Source organism: Prosopis cineraria, unplaced genomic scaffold (assembly GCF_029017545.1).
Source record: "Prosopis cineraria cultivar Desert tree isolate PC_DT_omini unplaced genomic scaffold, ASM2901754v1 PC9, whole genome shotgun sequence".
Taxonomy (NCBI): domain Eukaryota; kingdom Viridiplantae; phylum Streptophyta; class Magnoliopsida; order Fabales; family Fabaceae; genus Prosopis; species Prosopis cineraria.
In genome coordinates, this window is record NW_026555340.1 from 29,270,178 (window position 1) to 29,292,625 (window position 22,448).

Sequence of the window (22,448 nt, forward strand, 5' to 3'; positions counted from 1 at the left end):
CTCCATTGTACACCAACCTTCTCAACTTTCTCCCTTTTGTTTCTATTTGTCACGTCTGAATATGGATTTTAAAATTTGATGTGTGTGTGTCATAATGTATGGTACCGAGATGGACCTCCATCTCTCGCCCATATGTTTAGGCCCAAATCCAACCAAACAACCTCAATCATCAACCTTAGCCTAAATTAAGTTATATCACGTGCCTAAATAACTAATTATCCCCAATTCACCTTGATTAAATACAAATCCTCAATTTAATCCCAAGGTTAAAATTTAAGATGTTATATAAAGTATTTTGATGACTTTTGCTACAAAAAACAAAACTTTCAGTGGCAATTTTTAGCAACAACTCTAAAAAGTCATTGTTGAAAATGAACAATTTGTGGCAACAAAAGTGACTGCTGAAAGTTTAACTTTATGCAACAATATTCAAAGTCGCCGTTGAAAGGGTGACTTTTTAGGGTGACAATATATAGTCATCGCTGATTGTTAGACTTTCAACAATGACAAGTAAATGTCATCGCCGAAGGTCTAAGTTTTAGCAATGATATAGAAGTATTTTAAAATGTATTATAATTTTTTAAAAACTAATATTATAATAAATATGTTATAAGTTTTAACGGCAACTTATGAAAGCTGACAATTAGAGTTACTGTGAATTGTCAACATATTTTAAAATATATTATAATTTCTTAAAAACTAATGTTATAATAAATATGTTATAAGTTTCAGCAGTGATTCAAAAAGTTACCGTTGAAAGTTTCACTTTTAGCGGCGACACTATTGGTTTTATATTTTCAACATTATTTTTTATTCTTGTTTAATCTAATATTTAACTTTTTAAGATATTAATTTTATTGTATTGTTGTAATTTTACAATGAATATATACGATAACATAATGAGTTTTTATTTAATATATTTTATGGTTAAATTATAACTTTAAAACAATCAAATTTTTTTAAGATAATGTTAAGGTATTATTTAATGTTAATGAGTCAGAGTAAAGAATTAAGCCAAATTATATTATTTTACGTCAATTGTTATTATCAAGTAATGTTTGGTTTGATTTAATACAACTATTTAGGCCATTTTGAATTGACTAATGCATATCCTCATGTGAAGTTATAAATTCATTCAAAAATCTAATATTTAATTTTTTTTAATTTGGAATGCATATAATGTGGTAATGAGTCTATATTTTCAAATGTTTTATAATTAAATTGATATTTTAAATAATAACACTATTTATTTATAATAATTAGAGATGTAATGGCTAAATTTATTCATTCATAGAATGATATTTCATCTAATGTAATTTTTAAATTTAAATTTTACATTTAATACTAGTAACTTTAAAGATCGATATCGGTTTAGATGTTCCCAATTTGATGGCTAATGATATGAAAGAGAAAGATAAAAAGAAAAAAATGAGATATTCTAAAATTTTACTTTTAACTTTTACAATATATGAAATATATCTATGTATATGATGTTATATGATTTTTTTTATTTGATGCTGTCTTGCGACATAAATATAAAAAAATTAGATAATATAGTGTATAATTTTCTTATAAAATTATAATTTAAAAATGAAAACTAATTAAAAAAGTAAAGTTTATATGTGAAAACAACCCAATTACATATGAACTAATGTATAATCATCTATATTTTTACTATTTATCCTTAGATATTTTTTATATTATAATCATAAATATGAACATTAAAATAAATAATATAATAACATCAAGAAGTAAAAAAATTAAAATAAATAATACAAATGATATTGTATCAACTATATCTATTGTTTACTTTAAACAAAATAAGTAATACAATTTGCAATTTGAACAAATTAAAAGAATTAAATAAAATTATTTAATAATAATAATGAGATTTTATAATATTTAATATGTTTGTGTGTGTTTGCATAGTTTAATATAATATATATATATATATATATATATTTTAATTATGTAGTAATAAATTGCAAGTTTATTATAGCTCAGTGGCAAAATGGTGAAACATAAAAGTAAAAGGTTATGAGTTCAAACTTTGAAAGAAGCAACTTATGAAATAAAAATATAACTAAATAAATTTGTGACATGATGACACGTAGTGTGAGATGGAGGCGCCACGTGGAGGGGTGATGCGGCTCCACGTGGAGGTTGGTAAAACTAATATTATTTTTTAGCAGCAATAGAAAAGATACTGCTAATACTTCACATTCAATAGTAACTAAATAGTCAATACTGATGTGTGGTTTCTACAGCGACAAATTTGTAACTTTCAATGACGACTATCCTTCTGTGGTGACATTTGTCATTGCTGATTTTCAACTTTCAACAACGACTTTTATTGTTATCACAAATAGAATCAGTGATAAGAGCTCTCGCCGTAACATGCTATTTTTTGTCGCCACTAAAAGTTTTTGAAAATCAATTTTTTTGGTGTTTATATGTATATGTAGTTAAATGACAATAAATTAATCCTCAAATTAGTTCAATTTTTATCAATATATAATCTCTTATACTGTATTTTGTTCTTTTAATTTATTTTTTAATACCAATATGTTTTATTCCTGCGTACATAACTAATTACATTTTTTTCATCAATTTTCATTGCTGTTATAAGTGAGACAATCTTAAAGGAATAAATTATAAAAATTAAATTTAAGGGACCAAGTGAAACAAACTTAGGTGACAAAAAGTTTCTGCATTCTTTCTATTCTTGTTAATGTTTTCAAGCGCACATATAATTACCCGGGTTACCATCTGGTCATTAGCTTATGATGATTTTTCCTAAGGCGTTTTTGTTTGAGGCTGTGATATTTGCTCTTGTGTGTGTGTGTGTGTGTAGAGCGAGAGAGAGAGAGAGAGAGAGAGCGAGCGTACACATATACACATACGATGGTTTACGGGCCTTCATTAACTGTTGTTGGATGCGTTTGCTTTGCATTAGAACAGTTCTCTTTGTGTGAATATATAATAATCCGCGGGAAATGGGTGAATATCAGCTTAATTACTCAATGACCTTCTATCAATCTCAAATCTTCGGTGCATGGATATTCAAAACACTCCTTAATATTCTTGGGTTCACGACGAAGAGATAGGAAAGTCTTAAAATCTATTCCAATTTCCAAATTAACCCTTTGAAAGTGACCCCTAGAATTAATGTTAATTAATTAGTATAACCACCTGCTGCATGAATGTAGAATTCATCGTTTTTTGGGGGGTTTGCCCGGAAGAATTCATCGAATTGCTCCACATTTAAGTATAGTATATCTAAACATAATTTTATCTCATTCTAATAAATTAAGCGTAAACACTCGTTTGACTTAGACAGATTAAATTGCTCCTCCAAATGTCGTCTCTCCATCTTTTCTTCACTCTCCTACCATAATCTAGATCTAAATCTAAATCATTGGGCCAAAATACAAGTATAATATATTGAGTGAGCGAATTGTTATTTCTACATAATCTAGCTGACATTAAGATACAAGATATTCATGACTTTTTATAGTATATATCCATCACTGTCTGCCTGGCTCTTACGTCCTGAGAACATGACGGGCGGTGTTGGACTTTGACCAGCTCAAATTAAGTAATTAATTACCCATTTGTATTCACAAACGCGCATAGGATAATATATCATATAATTAGGATCAAAATGAATACTTTCAAGTAATGACTTTTTTAAAAAAAAAAAAAGAAAGAAACTCTTTCGTGCGCTCAAAGCAAATTCATTTAATTATTGTTAATTCACAGTTGGTCAGGATGCATTGAATTACAAAATTTAATATAATTGTATGACTAAATTAACGAATTTAATAAAACCGATCAAGCGCTGGAAGTTGAAAGTTGTATGAATAATTGAATATGACAAAGAAGGTGAGACTAATCTTATCTTAGTTATGGTGGGCTCGTTTATTTAAAATTAAAAAATACGTAAATTTAAGATAGTTTAGAGATTTTATAAAAATTAAAGATATTTATTTTGTAAAGGTTTTATATAAAAAAATAAATATTATTTTATGTCTGGTTACAAAAAAATATTATTAGTTATTGATTTTTAAATTTTATGATATATTTCTTGATGTTTATTTTATAAAAATAATTTATTATTTTATTATTTTAAAATTTTATGATATCTTTCACGTATCCCACCTTTTTAAAACACTTTTTCTTATCTATAGAGTAACTTCTTAAAACAATTAAAAATATTCTTTTTTTTGAATTTTTGTTTATTTTTAAAAATTTAAACAAATCTCGTGAAAACTCAAAAATTGATTTTAAAAAAAAAATAAGCAATTTTTTCATAAAATAAGTTGAAACGGTCCTATACCGACACACGGACGTCCTTGCAAACTTTTTTTAAAAAATAACAATCTAATGAACTTTAATGAAACAAAAGGCAAAGCCCCATAGATTTGCTACTCTCTGGACAGGAACGTGCTTGATCTTTGATAATAGGCTCTGTCAGTCGAAACAGGCCGCTTGCTGAAGCTGTACTGAGCTGCTCGGGCTTATAAATGATTTTGAGTCAAAACGATCATGGCCCACGAAAAAATATGTTCGTTGAAGGCGCTGCAAAGACGTTCGCACTAGAAAAGAAGAAATATAACAGTTGGTTTTGACGCGGAAAAAATGAACAAGTACAGCAACAATGCCAAAATATGAAGTTTATTTTCCTCAAAATCTCTCTTCCGCCCTGTATCTAGAATATACAATCTATTCAAGACACTGTTTGTAGAATATACAATCTATTTATCATTGCTGGGATCCAGTTCAAAACCCCTTATTATGAGGTGATATATGATACATGCACAAATTAAATATATTTAGGTGAAATATGGGAGGTCAGACTAAACTGCAGCTTGACGTAATAATCGTTTGTGAAGGAGGGAACGTGTGTTGTTCCATAGCTTTAGAGCTTCAGATTCGTCATTGGCTAAACTAGAACAGCTACTTTCATTGCAGTCTAAGAAGTATTTCCCACTCACCCCTTCTGTGTGTGGGCTCAGAGCAACATAACATGTCGTTGCTGCTCCCTGCATTCAACACATTGGGTCATACTTTTCTGTTAATTATACCTTGTTTTATAGCATGTTCGGCTTTGATTTTTTTTATTCTCCTTTAAATGTGCGCGACAACTTTATTTGTTTACAAACCTGAGAAGTCGATTTGAGCAACTTGGATGCGATGAAAAACAAGGAATCTGCATGCGTGGAAGTTTTCAGTTTTTGATGAAATAACAAATCTCCGAAATTTTATTGCACTTTAGGAAATTAAAAACCTGTTATCAGACTCTTGTGAGCTCTCATAATTGCAGTCTTCACAATGCCCGGATGGACCACATTGATAGTTACTCTTGCATTTCTTGCCTGCACGTAGCGTTCACATTTCATTTTCAAACATCACATATTTAAAGGTTTATCAAAACTTGAGCTTCTAGCTCCCGAGTAATTAAACTGGATTTTGATTTTTCGTTTACCTTTAGCTGTTTGGCTATTTCCTTGGCATGCAAAATGCTGGACAGTTTTGACTGGGCGTACGCACGCGTGCCATTATAGCTGCATTGTTTGTTATTGGAAAAGAAAAGTTAGATATCGAAATTAACCTAATGCAACAAAAAGAGAGTATAACTTTGCAGATAAGTCCTTGTAGTTGTACTTTCTTCCGTTAATCATGTCCTTGAATTGAAAGGCATCTCTTTTAACCCAACTATGAATCATTGAAGACACGTTTACTATTCTTCCTTCAATGCCAGTCTTCTCTGCTGTTTCTATCATTCTCTCCAGTAGCATTTCCGTCAACAAGAAATGACCTGCATTAAACAAATTATCAAAAAGTTATTTCATTTTTTTGGTGCATAATCATGTCAAGTTATCGACTTTATTTTTTTTAAGTTCTTTTCTCTGCTAATTTTCACTTTAGAAACCGGCCACTGAGCGATTATCTCATGCCCAGTGCTGGGAATTTGTGGACCTTAATGAATGTTAAATCACTGTCCCCCATCTCATATTCGCGGACCTATATGAAACCTAAAGAAAAAAAGTAAACCAACTTTTTTCTCTCTCTCTTTTGAGGGATTGCCTAATAAAAACGACGCCAACTCACTCGATCGACCCGCTTGAAGGTTTCAATCGCTGTTGCATAATTGTTGTATTTGCTTTAATTGCTTTGACTAATAATCATGTAATTGCTTTAATCTTAATTTACGGTGTCCCCACTTAAAACTAAAAGAAAAAGATAACATCTCTTACGAGAAATCACTTCAGCAATAGGATTGTTATAAATTAATGCAAGATTAATTGTGAGTACGAATTGAACCTTTTTTCTTATAACACCCGTGGCATTTGAGGAGCATTGAGATTCTTATTTTCTAGCGAGTCATTAATTCAAAGGGCATAGAAGCAAATTATGAAAAGACCCGTGAATAGTACCACCCACAACGAAGCGTGGTGACTGGGGCCCTATGTTTGAAGTAATGCAATGATTCTCTTGACTTTGTTTCCGTGTGCGTGCGTGTGCGTTAAGGATTGAAAAGAGGATCGGAGTTGGTAACATCTGGCGGACTTACATGCTGAATCAGTGATTGTCAAAGATGTAACCAGTGGGCTTTAAAAGAGACAAAGATCTCTGAGAAAGATAAGTATACCTAGGTAATTTGTTGCAAATGTCATCTCAATTTTCTCTTCGGAGAACTCCAAGTTCTGAGAGTATATCCCTGCGTTGTTTCTGTAAAATTGATATGTTATTCATCAATTACTCTCCCAGAGACTGATAAATTTATATAGATGCATGCCCATGAATGTAAAGAAATGATGAGAGACTCACATAAGAATGTTAAGCGGAAGATCTAGAGCCAAGAACTCGGAACAAAATCTCTGGACGGAAGCGAAAGAGCTGAGATCAATCTCCAGCAATATAACCTCAGCATGTGGACTCTCTTTCAGGATATTCTCTCTCACTTCGCTTGCCTTCTTCATGTTCCTCGCACCAATCACTACTCTCACTCCTCTCTTCGCCAGCACTCTCGCCGTTTCAGCTCCAATTCCAGAAGTCGCCCCTTCAAATATTATCTCAGATCAACACTACTAGTTAATTAAGGTATATATCACGTGCTACCGTATACATGTCCTTGAGATTCTATCATTCATTCCTTCTGTTTGTCGATAATGAATTCTAGGGGATAAACCATAAGAAAATGGGCCCTGAGATCTTTTTTAGGGAGAAAAGTTTCTGCCTTATCGGTCGCAGATGAGGTGATCGATATCTAAGCTCAACCAATGAGAGAAAGTACGTCGTCTGTGCAAAAGAGACAAAACCATATATCTTGATGCGACCAAAAGAATCGCCACATACATGTACCCATACTGAGAAAGCTTGAAATTTATGACATCAAAATTGGCTAATTTCGCGGATGTAATTAAATTCGAGCAACCTTCCATCAGATTAATCCAAATGAAGAAAACTGGGAAAAAAGATGACGAGTTTTTTATGATTAGAAGGTAGCTAGGCCTGCGCTTAGAGAGAACATATACAGGATTGGGATTTACCAGTAATGAGAACGGTGAGATGGGAAGAAAGAATTGGAGAACAGTGTTGAGTAACTTGTTCAGCGGTGGAATTAGAGCCAAAACCGCTAGGGCCAGCGATTCCTGCCAAGTACCTTACTGTTGCCTTCATGACTCCTTATTTTGCCTGCTTTTTGAACCTTTAATCAGAGGATATGAAAGATAGATAGAGAGAGAGAGCATTTGGGTTGTGGGAGTGAGACTGCAAAACTATCCATGGCTTACATATATATTCACATACCCACACATAACGCATAAACACTTCAGTTATTATCTTTTAGTTCTTGGACCAACCTTTTTGCTCAAAAAAAAAAAAAAAGTTCTTGGACCAACTAAACGGATGTGGTTTGAACCAATTAACAAAGTTGTTTGTCGTCGAGCTCTTCTGACATTGGTTGAGAGTTGAGACCACCTATGTCGGATGGTCCACAAACTAGGTGATTTAAACCTACCAAATTAGCTTCATAACCACTGTTATTAGCTTATTTTTCGAGCTTTTTATATCTGCCAACGTGTCTCTGTTTCTCTTCTTTTCTTTACTTTTTCCTTTCTTCGTTTAATTTCTCATTATTACAGGCTGTCTTTATTAAGTTGCCTGCATCTTTTGGTTGGCTGAAGACACGGTTATTTTTTCTTGTTAAAATTTTCCAAGTGCATATATATAATTATGCTTCTGTACTCCGGAAAAAGCGCATAAGAAATTAATAATGGTTAATTCAGAGTGAAAATGAATCATTACATGAAGATTACCACTGGCTTTCTTTTTTTATTTGCTTTCACATTTTCAACAAATTAAAACTGGTTTTCTCTGTGTGAATATATAATCTGCTATATGGAATTTTGGTTTGTGTCAGTTGCGCGACTTCCTGCTTTCATACTTATAAGCAAAAGATACTATCAGCGTACAAACGTGTTTAACATTGAAATAACCACTAGCTAGAATGTGTTTTGTGTGTGTGTGAATTAATTAGTACAACCACATACATAATAGAATTCATCGGTTGACATTTGTTTGATTTAAAACAAGCCGGGGGGAGACCCTGCGGCTAGCTAGATCGATTAACGTAATGCAGAACTTGAGGAAAGAATAACAAAATATATATATATATTCCCTGCGTAGGATTTCATGTGATTGACCTGTCGTGTAGATAATTTCATTCTAATGTCTTGTTGAACGTTGGCTTATTAGCTAGATGGTTTATTTCTCAACAAGGTGTTTTTGGGATCAACAAAATCAAAATCAGAATGTTCAGGTTTCATGACTGTTAGAGTATGGAGTACAATTTGATCCTAATTTCTTGTTGAAAGGCGGCTCACCAATGTGTCTTTACTTTTTGGGATCAACAAAATCAAAATGCAATTAATTAAAACCACCATGCTTTTTGTAAATATGTAATCATATGATCATTGTTAATTATCTCAAAATTCTAATAAAGTGTAACCCACTCGTTGACTTATGTGATCACACTTGCCCAGACCAGTCCTTTATCTTTGCTAATTTAATGTTTAGTGGTAGAAATTAACGATGGACTGTTGATCAGGGGCCACACTTTTTTGCGGATGTTTTCTTTTTTGGAAAAATTAAACAAACAAAAATATGTTAGGAGATTTTTTTTTAAATTTCAGGTGCTCAATAAAATTTAGTGTGTTTCAAAGCTCAAAACGTATCGATCACGTGATAATGAGTTCTATCTATAAAATCCACACACACACACATATCTATCTTTGAAATGAGTAGTATTATCAATTGGATTAACTTTTATCAGTGTGGATGGTTATTAACAGGTGTTTATCCAAGTATTCAAATGATTAAAATACCTGGTGGCCATGCATGCAGTGATGAGTGAATATGAATGTACCCCAAACACGTGTGGTTCTAGAAACGCGAATGATGGTGGCATGCAATGCAAGTTTTCTGAATTTGAAATTTGCATTCAAAGAGAGAGAGAAAATGGAGATACATGATTAAGGGACAGACATGGGCGTTGCAGACAAAGATGCCTTTGGTGCGTGCACAGCCTGCCACATTCCCCTCTCTTTTGTACCCATCTGTCCTCTTCACATTACAATACCTGCCAAATTTAAAATATGCTTTTATGTAATAAATTTAAAAAATAATATCATATTAATTTTTTTATAAAAAATAATTTTAAACATATTTAAAAAACTGTATCATGACATATAAATAAAATTAAACAAACCTTTTAAAAACTACCAAATAAATGGAATGAGAAGGAATATAATATAAGGGTCAAAGGAAGTGTTAAAATGTTATGTGTGAGGGTCCCACTTTGTTACCCAGCTCGCTGACACTGTCTCATCAACCTGCCACCACTCTCCCGGGCACTCACTCATCCTCCACCTTTACCACATCTCTGCCCTCCATTCTTAATTCTTCACATCATGCCTGCCACGAAAACATGAAATGTGTAATCTTTACTACATCTACGATTCTATATATACACATGCTTCTAGGACACAAAAGGTTTGCACCCATTAAAGGTGGGGTTTTTCAGAATTTATAGCACTAATTATATTATACGGTGGTATTTCGCTTTCTATTTTCTATTTTTAAGTTACACTGTTCTAGTTGCTGATATATATATATATATATATATAAAAGTTTCACGTGTTCTCTTTTACTCCTTTTGTTCGCCCGCCTGCTTAAGTCACCCAATGCAGAAAAAGTGTGGAAAATAGCTCTCTTTAGATTGGGCCGGAAAAAACAAGGGGGGAAAAAAGCTTACATTGTTCTCGGCTGGTTCAGAGATTTGGTGCAGCTCTGGCCATCTTGACTTCTCCCATTACTAAGCAATTATTAGCACCTAACCAATGTTCTTGTAATTAAAGTCACAAATCTAATTTTAAATATTAGAATGATAAGAAAGAATTGTTGAAAGAATGAAAAATCCGCATCTGAGAAATACGTTCATAACTAATAAAGGGAAGCTAGCTTGATATACGAATAGGGGGCCCTGGTGTCACAACCGTGTCCCCTGAGTGAGCCAAAAAAAATCTACCTGAATGGATGCTATATTCAACAATTAAAAGTTGGTTAGACTCTGGATTTACCGACATGCCCTCCATCATTTCTTCTTCTATCAATCATGCGCTCCTCCTTGTCTTGGCTTGGGTCATCCACGCACGAAGCAAAAGCTCTTCATTACTGGAAAAAGAGGCAGTAGTTTATGTGTTATCTTGATCCGTGCCGTGCACCACCAATCATACGGCAACACATGTGTGGCCTCAGATGCCGGGCCCTAACCGCACGAGCCAATCGCGCAGCTAGTGGAAGGTGGGGCCCACCTAAATGCTTGCTCATCTAGTATATCCTTTGATTCGATTATTATAGCAACAAACAGATATCATTTGAACCTGAGATAATCTAAATTAAGAAGTTGACAAATGACAACCATTGTCTACCTGTGTTTTTAGATTTGAAGAAAAGGTTGTTTGTCTATTTCTACACGTAAAAAATCTAGCATAAAAGGATGCACAGTGAGTGACACACACATAATCCAAGGGTCAAATTGTTGCAAAGGAAGAATTATATTTAAGAATTACTTTAAAAAATTATTTACAGATTCAAAAAGGGAAAGTCACATTATTATTTTATTTAAGTAATTTCTTTAAGTAGTTATTGAATGTGATTTTTTGTTATTAATTAAAATGTTGGCTGTTCATTTACAGTGGATGCAAATACACTAGCCCGGGACATGATGGGGCATATATACCTCCAATATAGCAACATGTGAATAAAATAATAGTTAAAGAATAATTAACAATTAGTTTCTTTCAAAGCCACGATGATTACATGATCTGTAGGTTTGAAACATTTTGGGTGGCGGCGGTGAAAGGAGTCATGCGGAATGATGGAACAAAATTATTCTAACACAATATTATGTGTTTGACATTTGTTGGGGGATGAGAATTTTCTGGAGTGGGTGTATATTAGTAAAGCAACATATATAGAGTCGTGGCTTGTGGTTTCAGAGATATATTTATCGCCATGGGCTTTATTGTACACGTATTTCCGTTTTGGTCACTCGCGACTATACAGAACCAAAGCTAAATATGGTCTTCATTATCTATCATTCATATGTCTCTTGCAGGTCTCTTGGGCACTATCTGTGTCCTCAAACAGCCCTATAAGCCATCCCTACACCAAATCTGAAAAAGTAATCTTTCTCTGTTCTCTCGCCTGTATAAGTTAATGCCAACCGCAAATGCTTCGTGTGATTTGCATTGTTTTTTATTATTCACTATCCACAATGCCAAATATAAGATTATATGTTGAACTCGCGAGAAATTCTAATTTTAATTTGAGACCTGCCATTTAATAATCACACTGATATGAAACGCGAAAGAGGAAAGGGGAGGGCAGTGAAAGAGAAAAGGGAAAATGAGAGATAAAACTGCATAACTCTATTCAAAATGCCAAAACCAAATACAAATAAAGAATCCTAGAGCTATTTATAGATCTCAAAAAATAATAATAAATTTAAATTTAAATCAAACCATAATAAAAAAAAAAGATGATAAAGTATCTAATAAATCTAGATATTTTATTTTATTTGAAACAATACTTAAAGATAATATAAATTTAAGATACTAAAAAAATAATATTAAATCATAATTACTAAATCAAACCTTAATAAACTTTAAATAACATCAAATATAATTTCCATATGAGAGAGCCTGATCTTCTATCATATATGGGTACTGAACAATTGGACTTGAGAAAGTCACTTATTCATCATTGACTAGAGATTTTTTGCTGGGCCTCAACAAACAGTGCACTTTTATAAGTGACGGAGACTCAAATTTTCCACGTGTGATACATTAAGCTAGGCTTGCCAGTATCTTTGGGCCCAATAAATAGCGGGTTGATAGGCCCCTGATTAGTGTAAAACCCCTCTAAGCTTTTTTAACCCAAGATGATATTCAATGACCCAATATAAACCTTCGGTGACACTTGGAAACCCTAATCTCATATTGGTCCCCTGGGCCCATGTGCGAGCCTATTAATATACACCAGATCTATACCCCATTTGATGTAGGGAACATTTTAATATTTAAAAGACAAGAATAATTAGAACTATAAAAAAATAAGAAATATTTTATATTTTTGGTGTATTTATAATACAATTTTTAATTATTTAATTTTAAAAATTGATTTTACCAGAAAATTATGTAAATCAAAACTTAAATACCATGATATTGTATTCTAAAATTGGTTTTGTCAATAATATTAAAATTGGCTTTGTCTCGGGCAAACAAAGGTGCAGGCCGCCACCCCGGCAATTGTACTTTTCCTCTAGGTATACATGAGGAGAAACTCGGGAGTCAAATTTAAAAAAATAAAATAAAATAAAATTTGAAAAAATTATTATCAAATCTCATAAAAAAATTAATTGCTGTAAGATTTATTGACAATTGAATTAAATTATATTGACAATTGATTACATTATCAATATAATTTAACTTAATTATTAATAAATTTTATAATAATTAATTTCTTTATGTGCAATTTCAATGTAATTTTTTTTGTAAAACTTTTTATCAAGTTTTACTCCCATAATTAATTTAAAAATAAAATTGGCTACTAACAAGAACTCGTGGATCCGTCTCTGGTTGTTCCTTATAGATTAATATATAAGCAATAAGCCAATAACTTCTCTTTTTCAATATACATGTTATCCTAGTGCGTATTATGAAGTGTGAACAATTTTTTAAAATTTCTCACCACTTCCAAATTAATGCTCCACGCATCGCTCTGTGGAAAATGAAACATGTATTATAATTAAATTATCCTCTGTAAGAAATTGATGATCCATGCATCACTTTAAACAAATTGAAACATACTCCCCCCAGCTTGTATCATAAAGCATATCTAAATATCTCATTGGAAATAAAGAGATGCGATTAAATCATTAACTTTGCATGAAAATATTATGAACTTTGAATTTTATCCTCATTTAAATGAAATTTTTTAAAATTGGTGTCACGTTTTTTCTTACAATTAACTAGTTTAAATACAGATAATATTAAAAAATATAATTAATTCAAATATCTTATATATTGACAAAAATCTGTCTCAAATGGCTCTATAATAGAGACAAGATGTAATGTATAGATATATAAGATTTGTTGCACGGATGTACATTAAAAAAATTAGGAAAAGCCAATCCGTAGGTTTTTTAAGTTTTCTTGGATTTTGAATTAAATATTTGCAATTTATTTTATTTTTATTAAACTCTTATAGTTTCATCAATTAAATATATTAGTCTCTGAAAGTTAAAATTATTAATGAGTGATTGACTTTTTCAAAATAAAAACATTTTTAAAAGTTATAGAAACTTTGGTTTAATAATATTACCCAACAAATTTTATTTAATCAAACATTTATATTTTTCTTAATTCCTTATTAAAATTCTATATGCATGAAAGTTATTTAAAAAAAACTTGATTATATAAATTTTGAATTATAAAAATTTTGTAATTGATTATAAAATTATACTATAATCTTTTGATGAACTTATAAAATTCCATAATTTCATTTTTTAAAAGATAAGGTTAAATGATTTTAATAACCAACAACTAATGTGTTTAATCTATAAAATTATAAGAGCCTAATTAAAATAAAATAAATTATAAATGCCCAATTCAAAATCAAGTAAAATTATAAGAACTTGTAAATTGATTTTTTATAGCATGTTGTATTCTAAATTTTTTTATCATGTAAACATTCAAAATATAAAAATATTATTTTCTTTTAATATTTTTTATTCCCATACGTATTAAAAATTCGCCCCTGCAACTTTAAAATATAACATAGACAATAATGTAAATAAGATTATATGGTAATTTGTCACCGTGTAGTTATTAATAATTTTAATAATATTTTTAATTTTAAAATGTATTACTTTATATATTGTGTGATTTTAAAAGTCATTTTAAAAATTAATATATAATTTTAAAATTTCATAAATGAAAAAGTTAAAAGCATACCATAATATTTAAAAGGTCAAAAAACCGAAAGAATTAAAAAGATCTGATGGTAATCATAGCATCCCATGTATTCTTAAGGTATGATTGAGATTTTAAATTGTCACATAGGTCATGAGCTCCTTAACCATTGATTTTGTTTCAATCTAATGGTTTATCATACTCTCTTCGTCTCAAATTATATAGCACTTTTAAAGGAGTTTTTTTTCATTCTAAAATATAAGATATTTTAATTAGATTCAGATTTCATTAAATGCATCATTTTAATATTATCATTTTTTCTCTATAATTACTTTTCATCCCTTCTATTTTTAATATATTAAATTATGGATATTTTTAAAAGTTTATATTTTTATTTTAAAAATATAAGATTGTTAAGTATATTTAATGAGATTTATTGATATATAAAATTTTGTCTAAAAATATCTTATAATTTGAGACGGATGGAGTAGTAACAAAAAATCACACTTCAAACTTTTACATTTTTACCCCTCATCATTGTCGAAAGCAAGGTTGCACAAATGATGGATGGGACTTCAACCTAATTAGAGTTTGGTTTATTTTATGAAAAAGACTCCTAAACTTAATCTAAAGTTGAATATAAATGGATTTATTCTATAAGACTGAGAGATTGGTTTAGGCAGTCCAATGCCTCACTTTATTATTTTTTTCCTTCTTTCTTTATTTGAGACAATAATTTATTTCAATTTGATAACCTCAATTAAAATAATAAAAATATTTATAATTATATAAAATGAAAAACACGAGTCACGCGAATCAGCAAAGGCAATAACTATAACTCCTCCAGACAGTGACAGAGCAGCACAATAAATGGTGAAGAAATCTCAATTAATAGAGGCGATAACTCGTTTTGATCAAGGGCGTGAAGGAGGCTTGTGGCACCCTAAATATCTTAGGTAAATATTCATAATAGTCTTACAATAACAAGAGCATGACCCCTAAAAATAATTATCATTAACGATCTAATAATATAAAAACTCAAATCATATTTCAAATTAAGATAAATAGATATAATCGAATGAATTGAGCTCAACCCACAAAAATCTGCAGTCCAACAATCTATCTTGAATACCAAGTTTCATAATCTTTTCTCATAGGTCATACCCCAAAATTTTTTTTGCAAGCAATCAATTGCGCAAGTTATTTTGATTATAAGAAAAAAAATAAATTACAATCCTAGGTCACAGCAACAAAATAATGAAACAACCACCAAGTGCCAAAACAAATGGAACAAAAAACCTAAACTTACTATTTTGATGCCTGCCTTGTAACTCTATTAGATAGCTCACTAAAAATGGTAAGAGATAACAAGTAAAATTGAACATCTTTATAGTTAGGAATATAGGCCAACCCAAATTATATGGATTGGCTCATGTGAGCTGGGGAAAATATAAGTTGAATTGAGTTCGACCCATTTTTATATGAGTTAAAAAAAAAAAATTAACTCAACCTAATCCTATAGGGTTACTGGTTAAATAGGCTAACTCACTAGTTCACTTATTTTTAAAATTTAGTTTTTTCATGAATTTGTAAAAAATAAGCACAAATGATGACTTTCAATTTAATATTCCCTCATCATTTATTCTATATATACCAAAATATCGATCTATAATATTTATACAAAATATATGAATTGACCTGGCTAAGTAAGTCATGTCCAGTCCGGTATAGTCCATACACACAAAATTTTTCCCTTTTTTCTTTTTTAAAAACTTTTAAAAATAATTTAGGTTAAATGGGCCAACCATGGCCTATCAGGGTCTACCCATACAATTTACAAGTTATATGGTTCATGCCAGAAAAAATCTATTCTTATTTGAATTAATTTTTTCAACTTGATTTAACTCGCTTGACCAATTATTTGAGCCAACTTCAATAACTTGACTCATATTCTCAACTCCAAATGTCTAAGTGACAATTGGATATTCTAACTTACACCAACATATTAATTGAAAATCAATTCATAAACCATATTTAGATACCTATATTTACTTTTTACAATCTTTTCGCAAACTATTTCTCAAATATAAGATTACCAGTTTTCCATAATCAAAATAATTTCACAACAAATAACAGTTAAATCAAGTTATATTTATCTTGATCGTGCCCTTATGTCTTGTCCTTGCACCTTATTATTGCTAACTAAAGCCTAAGCGGCAAATACATCTAGACAAAGATGCATTGCTAATGAGGCAGGACTTCCTTCCTTAAAAGAAGGTACCCATTACCTCAAAATATCAAAGGGCATTAGAACTATAAAGAAAATGCCAACTATTATGTGTATAGTAAAGGTGCACTATGTGGCAATTAAAATTTCAAGTCTCAATCTCCTACATATAGCCAGCACATTGATCATCAACCATCTTATTTCCTCTCCGTGTCATATTCTAGAAATCATTTAAAAATATCCAAGCATGATTAAAAAAATATTAAACTCATTATATACAATTCAAATGCATGCAAGCATGCTTAAAAGGATCACAATTATTCTCAAACATCAACCATTTTACAACAATTATCGCGCTTGAAAAAGGGTTAAAGCACTATGTATTAATTTTAGAGAACAGTAAGTATGTTGGATAATTTCAATCATATTATTCCCATAGAGTTATATGCATATACAATAATAAAAAAGTAGATATCTTAGTATAAAAAAGGATAATCTAATGCTACAATTACTAGTTCCTCATATTCATAGTTTTTATTTATTTTATGTATAATTATTTTCACTCAATTAATATTTTTTCTCTTTTTACACCTAATTTTAACATACCCACACACTCGCTTTAATAATCACATGATTCTCAATTTGTGAAACTCAATACTTATTCCAAGTTTAATCCTTAAACTTGCTTAGCTCCCCTTAATATTCACATCGTTAGAAAGCTCTCATTGCATATAGTAACTTTTACGAAGAGAGTTTTGTGGTTAGAAAGTATTATGAATATGAAACAAGGCTTAAAGATCTAAAAATTCCTTTAATGGAGGATAATAATCACGTGCTCTCCCTCCCTCTCTCCCTCCCTCTCTCTCTCTAATTCTAGCCTCATTGCACGGCTAAGAAAAAATGAAGGGTTAAAGGTCATTTTTGTCATTAAATTATATACGAAAGGTCACAAATACATATAAACTTAATTATAAATCAATTTCATCCTTCAATTTTAAAAATTAATTTCCTCACCATCCTATCATTTTTTCATTATTAGTGGGCCCTCACGTCATATTTTTTTATTCTTTTATTATAAAATATTTGAGTTGAGAGGCAAAATGATCGTTAACATGATAAACAATATTTAAAAAAATGGGATCTATTGATTAATAATGGATGTTAATTTTTTTAAATGTCAGGTGATAATGGATGGAACTTTTAAAATTAAAGGATAGAATTAACTTATAATTAAATTTAAAAATATTTTGTGTACTAAGAATGATCTTTAACCTAAAAGTGAAAAAGAAACAGCCACAGGGAAAATGACTTGAATTGGTGGTTGGTTAATATAGAAATGTGGGTCTGGCACCATTCTCTGTTTCTCTATTTTTTCATTTTTCATTTTTCATTTTTATATTTTCCATCATCTGTTCCTTCACTCTTTCTTTCCTTTTTTCCCATAATTTTTATTTATTCAATAATCATGCATCTTATATAATAAATCTTCAAATTATCTATTATGATTTTTTGTTATTATAAATTTTGTTACATGATATTTAAATAATTATAATTCTTGAGTGAGATATTAATTTACATGATTTTTATTTAATTTTACTTAGCCTTGTTGATAAATTTTTTAAAAATATGATTTGGTATTTTATCCATGAAATTTAACCTGTCTTAGATAAATTCTCTCTTCTCAAAATATTACCTCGTAAGTTCCAATCACCATAAAATAATCTTATCAAATTCAAATAAATATCAATAAATATTTTTTGCACAAATATTAACAAACATTTGCTACCTTCAGTTTAATCAATAAATCTATTTCCAATGTGACTTAAATTTTAAATTTAAAATTAGCATGTTACAAGGCTAGGGCTGAAAGATTGATTCTTGGCTTTTTGTGTCTTGCGGCGTGATGATGGGGGCCAAAGAGTGAATGAGAAAACTCTAGGAAAAATAGGAAAGGACGTGAGAAAACATTGCATCAAACTCAACATCCAAGCTTCAAATTACAATTAATTATATTAAAAATGATATAATTATATTAAAATAATTTTATGAGACTGGTCCAAGCCAAGTGGCTTGAAAGCTGGATCCCTTATCTAATTAAGCTTGTAGATGAAGTTTAGTCTCATTGATCTTTTTAGACCTTTGGGACAATTTATTTTTACTGTACTAAATTGGATCAGTTTTGTCCGAGTTGAGAGCAGATTGTACAAGATTAAAGGATTTTTGTACAGCCCCGAAAGGGGGGAAAGACTGACACTAATTGGATTCATCAATCTTGTAACACCCTCAAATTTACAAACCGATTTTTCGTAAATTATTAATTCAACAAATCATTTTTTTTTCATTGAACCCTTATCATACCCTTATCATGGTAGAAAAATTTCTACCATGATACATCCAAGACAATATACCACAAGTCTTAAAATATCTCAAAAAGCAATTAGAACCATGAGGGACAGACATGATTCTCATAGCATGTTATTTAAATTAGGTCATGAATCAAAAGGGACAGACATAATCCTCTTGGGCATATAAATGCATTTAATAAAAAGGATTAGAGTTTACATGCTCCATAGACAAGATATGTCCTAAGTTGGCACAAGATACATTGTATAATCCAAAATAAGAGGCAACGTAAAAGATGGTGTCTCATACACCATAATTACACCTCTGGTGCTTTCTCGGCCGGATTCGCTCCTATAAAAATATTAACCACGGAGAATGAGACTTAAAAGTCCCAGTAACCAAAAATTAATATGTAATGATGCATGCGGATGTAACTAATCATGCGATTGCTAAGTGGGCACACAAAACATTTAACCAAACAATATTTTCAAACAAACCGAACAAGTATTTAATTGCATGACTGCACCTTATCTCCTCCTTTCACCATGCTCGGACGCCAAATCACCCGGCCAAAGGTGAGTTGGACCAAGCGACACGCCACTCATTGGGTCCAATGAGGGCTTACCACGTGGTAATAATTAACCGAACAGAAATTCCCATTAACACCATACATTAAAATACCCTGACAAGTCATGCATCATTCAAATATCCAAACAGAAATATATCCGAACAATAATATCTCATCATGATAAACAAAAATAAATTTTTAACCCACTTGGCAATGATTTCACGGAAGTATATAACAGTATTTATTTTCAATAATTCATAATTTTTCCAAACAACAAAACAACACATAACCATTCACAAACACACCCATCACAACACATTAATAATGGTTACCTTGTGTCTTGAATAACAAGTTCCCCTTCACAACTCCTTTTTCACCACTATCTTTGTCAATATAATCTACATAATTATTTCACAATACTATATATTAATTTTACATTAAAATAAATAACTCTAATTTAAATAGTTAGAAAGTCTTAGATCTATAATCCATATTAACACTAATTTAAGATTTATGCCGCATTTAACTTCCCAAATTCTTTTCTAAAATTCTCGTACCCTAATAAACTATTTTTTTTTATCCTCAAATCACTTCTAGTATCACAATTTCATCCTTCTATATTCTAAAAATTCGTCCAAAAATAAATTAAATTTTAAAATTATCCTGAAGCCTCAAATCACCTTTCTATAACTTCAAAAATACCTATTCATACTTAAATAAATATTTAATAATCATAGGTCTATCCCTACATCTCAGATTCCACATAAATTCAACCATATAGATCTAGATTTTAACTCAAAAATTCTTAAACATGAGTTTCAACCTCAAAAAAATATTCTATAATATTTATTATATCCCTAAGAGTTTTAACCTATATTTTTAATCCATCATATCATCAGATTAACTATCCTATAGAAAAATCCTAATCAAAATATTTACTCTATCCTACAAAATAATCATATCACTAGAAAGCTAATATTATTTAGAAAATAACTATAAAATTAATTTTGTAATTAAATAAATTTTTAAATGCTAATCTAAATAGGAAAGTTAGAACATACCTGAAGAAAAAGAAAATAATCCTCCCTTGCGAGAAAACCCCGAGCAACGTGAGAGGAAGAGAAAAAAATAATATAAAAATGGGATTGTGAGTCCCAAAATTATATTAAAAAAAACTATAGGTTTGAATTTAATTATTCAAACCTTTGGGCCAAAAGTTGCAATTTTCTCTAAATTGCATCTTAGCCTCTCATGCTTCCTAATGCACACACCCCCTCCTTTTTATACATGAAGGCACCTCTTCTCTTCCCTCATCTAACCAATGTGGGACTTAGAAACAACAACCTTCCACCCCCCCTTTTTTTGTTCCTTCTACCTTCTCTTTTTTTTTAACACACACATAAAAAAATTATTTATATATTATATCTTAACTAAATATTGCTTATGTGGTTTTAAATTTAAATTTTTAAATTCATAATTAAATACCTAATCATAATATTATTTCTAAATAATCTCAAATAATATAAATTCCTATTATCATTTTTTTTCCTCAAAACCTAAATTCCACAATTTCTTTATTATATAAAAATCAGGATGTTACAAATCTCAGTCTCATCCCCCGTCTATCTTATCTCTAAGAAATTAAAGAAAGAATATCGTAGATCTCCCTCACCAATCTCTTGCGTCCTCGTTTCTTCCTCGTTCTCATGTTTCACCTTCTCGATTTCTCCCTCGATCCATATACATCACTCCCTCGATCCATATACATCACCGGCTCTCCCACCCTCAATTTCTCCACTTGGTTGACCTCTCAACATCTCTCAAGTATCAAAAACTCCATCTTCGTTGATCCATGTTGTCATCCTCTTTCTCTACTTCTTCTCTTTCTTTCCACTTGACGGTAGCACCTTTTCATCACGTCCTCGTATCTGCTCATCAAAATTGCTATTATTTCAGACCTGTTCATTGAACTTTAGCATTGAGTCGGATTTTTTATATCTTGCAAGTAATGAATATTATTTAATTATTTCTATATTTATAAGAATATTTTATAGGATTATTTTTTTATTTTGTTGGGATATGCTGTGAAATTTTTATTTTTATTTTTAAAAATACACGTTGATTTTATTTTTGGGTTACAAATTTTTGCCCTTTACTCTGATTGTATTTCTTTTTTTTTTTGAAAATACAACAACACAATAAAAATTGTGTAGAAAGATAGTTGAGGTATACAAATTTTCCTTTGGTTTTGGTTGCTATGCCAGTTTACCTCATTCCATGTGTTTGTTATTATTTTTTTAAAAATTTCAATAAGAACTCTTTAAACAGACTTAATTTCATTCAAAATTTTTAAAATTTAGAAAATTTACCCCACATGTGGGGGATTGAAATGAAGTTAAATAGTTGACTAAAATAATCTCATTATTCTTGATAAAATTAGGTACATAAACAGCTCGGGTAAAAAAATGAAAAATTAATGTAATTGAAATTTGCAACTTGGTATTCATTTTCTTTATGCATGTTGTTTATGTACTTAGTTTTACTTGTTTATATTTACAGTTGTGTTATGCTATTGTTAAAAATTGTAAATTTTGCTTGTATCAATCATTTATTTTTCATACATTAATTGTTAGTTTTATTACATGAATTGTTCATGTGCCTAGCATCACGGGAGATAACAAAATTATTTCAGTCAGCTCTTTAATTTTATTTTAGTTTTTCATATGTACAGTGAAATTTTTAATTTTTAGGAGCCTTGGCTGAAATT

General features: G+C 30.4%; 1 protein-coding gene across 1 annotated transcript; it reads right to left on the reverse strand.

Annotated features, from left to right (window-relative positions):
• Nucleotides 1-4,661: 4,661 nt before the first annotated feature.
• Nucleotides 4,662-7,794, reverse strand: LOC129319914 (short-chain dehydrogenase TIC 32 B, chloroplastic-like). The gene is made up of 8 exons (XM_054965023.1): nucleotides 7,557-7,794; nucleotides 6,835-7,066; nucleotides 6,656-6,735; nucleotides 5,668-5,821; nucleotides 5,489-5,567; nucleotides 5,291-5,378; nucleotides 5,166-5,212; nucleotides 4,662-5,045 (listed from the first exon to the last, which is right to left on the reverse strand). The coding sequence occupies exons 1-8, from the start codon at nucleotides 7,684-7,686 to the stop codon at nucleotides 4,860-4,862; spliced, it is 996 nt and encodes a 331-aa protein (XP_054820998.1). The 5' UTR covers nucleotides 7,687-7,794; the 3' UTR covers nucleotides 4,662-4,859.
• Nucleotides 7,795-22,448: the final 14,654 nt, after the last annotated feature.

What these genes read in the sequence shown, in the direction of transcription:
- LOC129319914 (XM_054965023.1), bottom strand. Translation starts at nt 7,686, where the DNA reads ATGAAGGCAACAGTAAGGTACTTGGCAGGAATCGCTGGCCCTAGCGGT. An exon ending in ATTTGCAACAAATTACCTAG is followed by an intron (nt 5,822 to 6,655) that starts GTATACTTATCT and finishes TGTTTAATGCAG; the next exon opens with GTCATTTCTTGTTGACGGAA. An exon ending in AAATAGCCAAACAGCTAAAG is followed by an intron (nt 5,379 to 5,488) that starts GTAAACGAAAAA and finishes CGCTACGTGCAG; the next exon opens with GCAAGAAATGCAAGAGTAAC.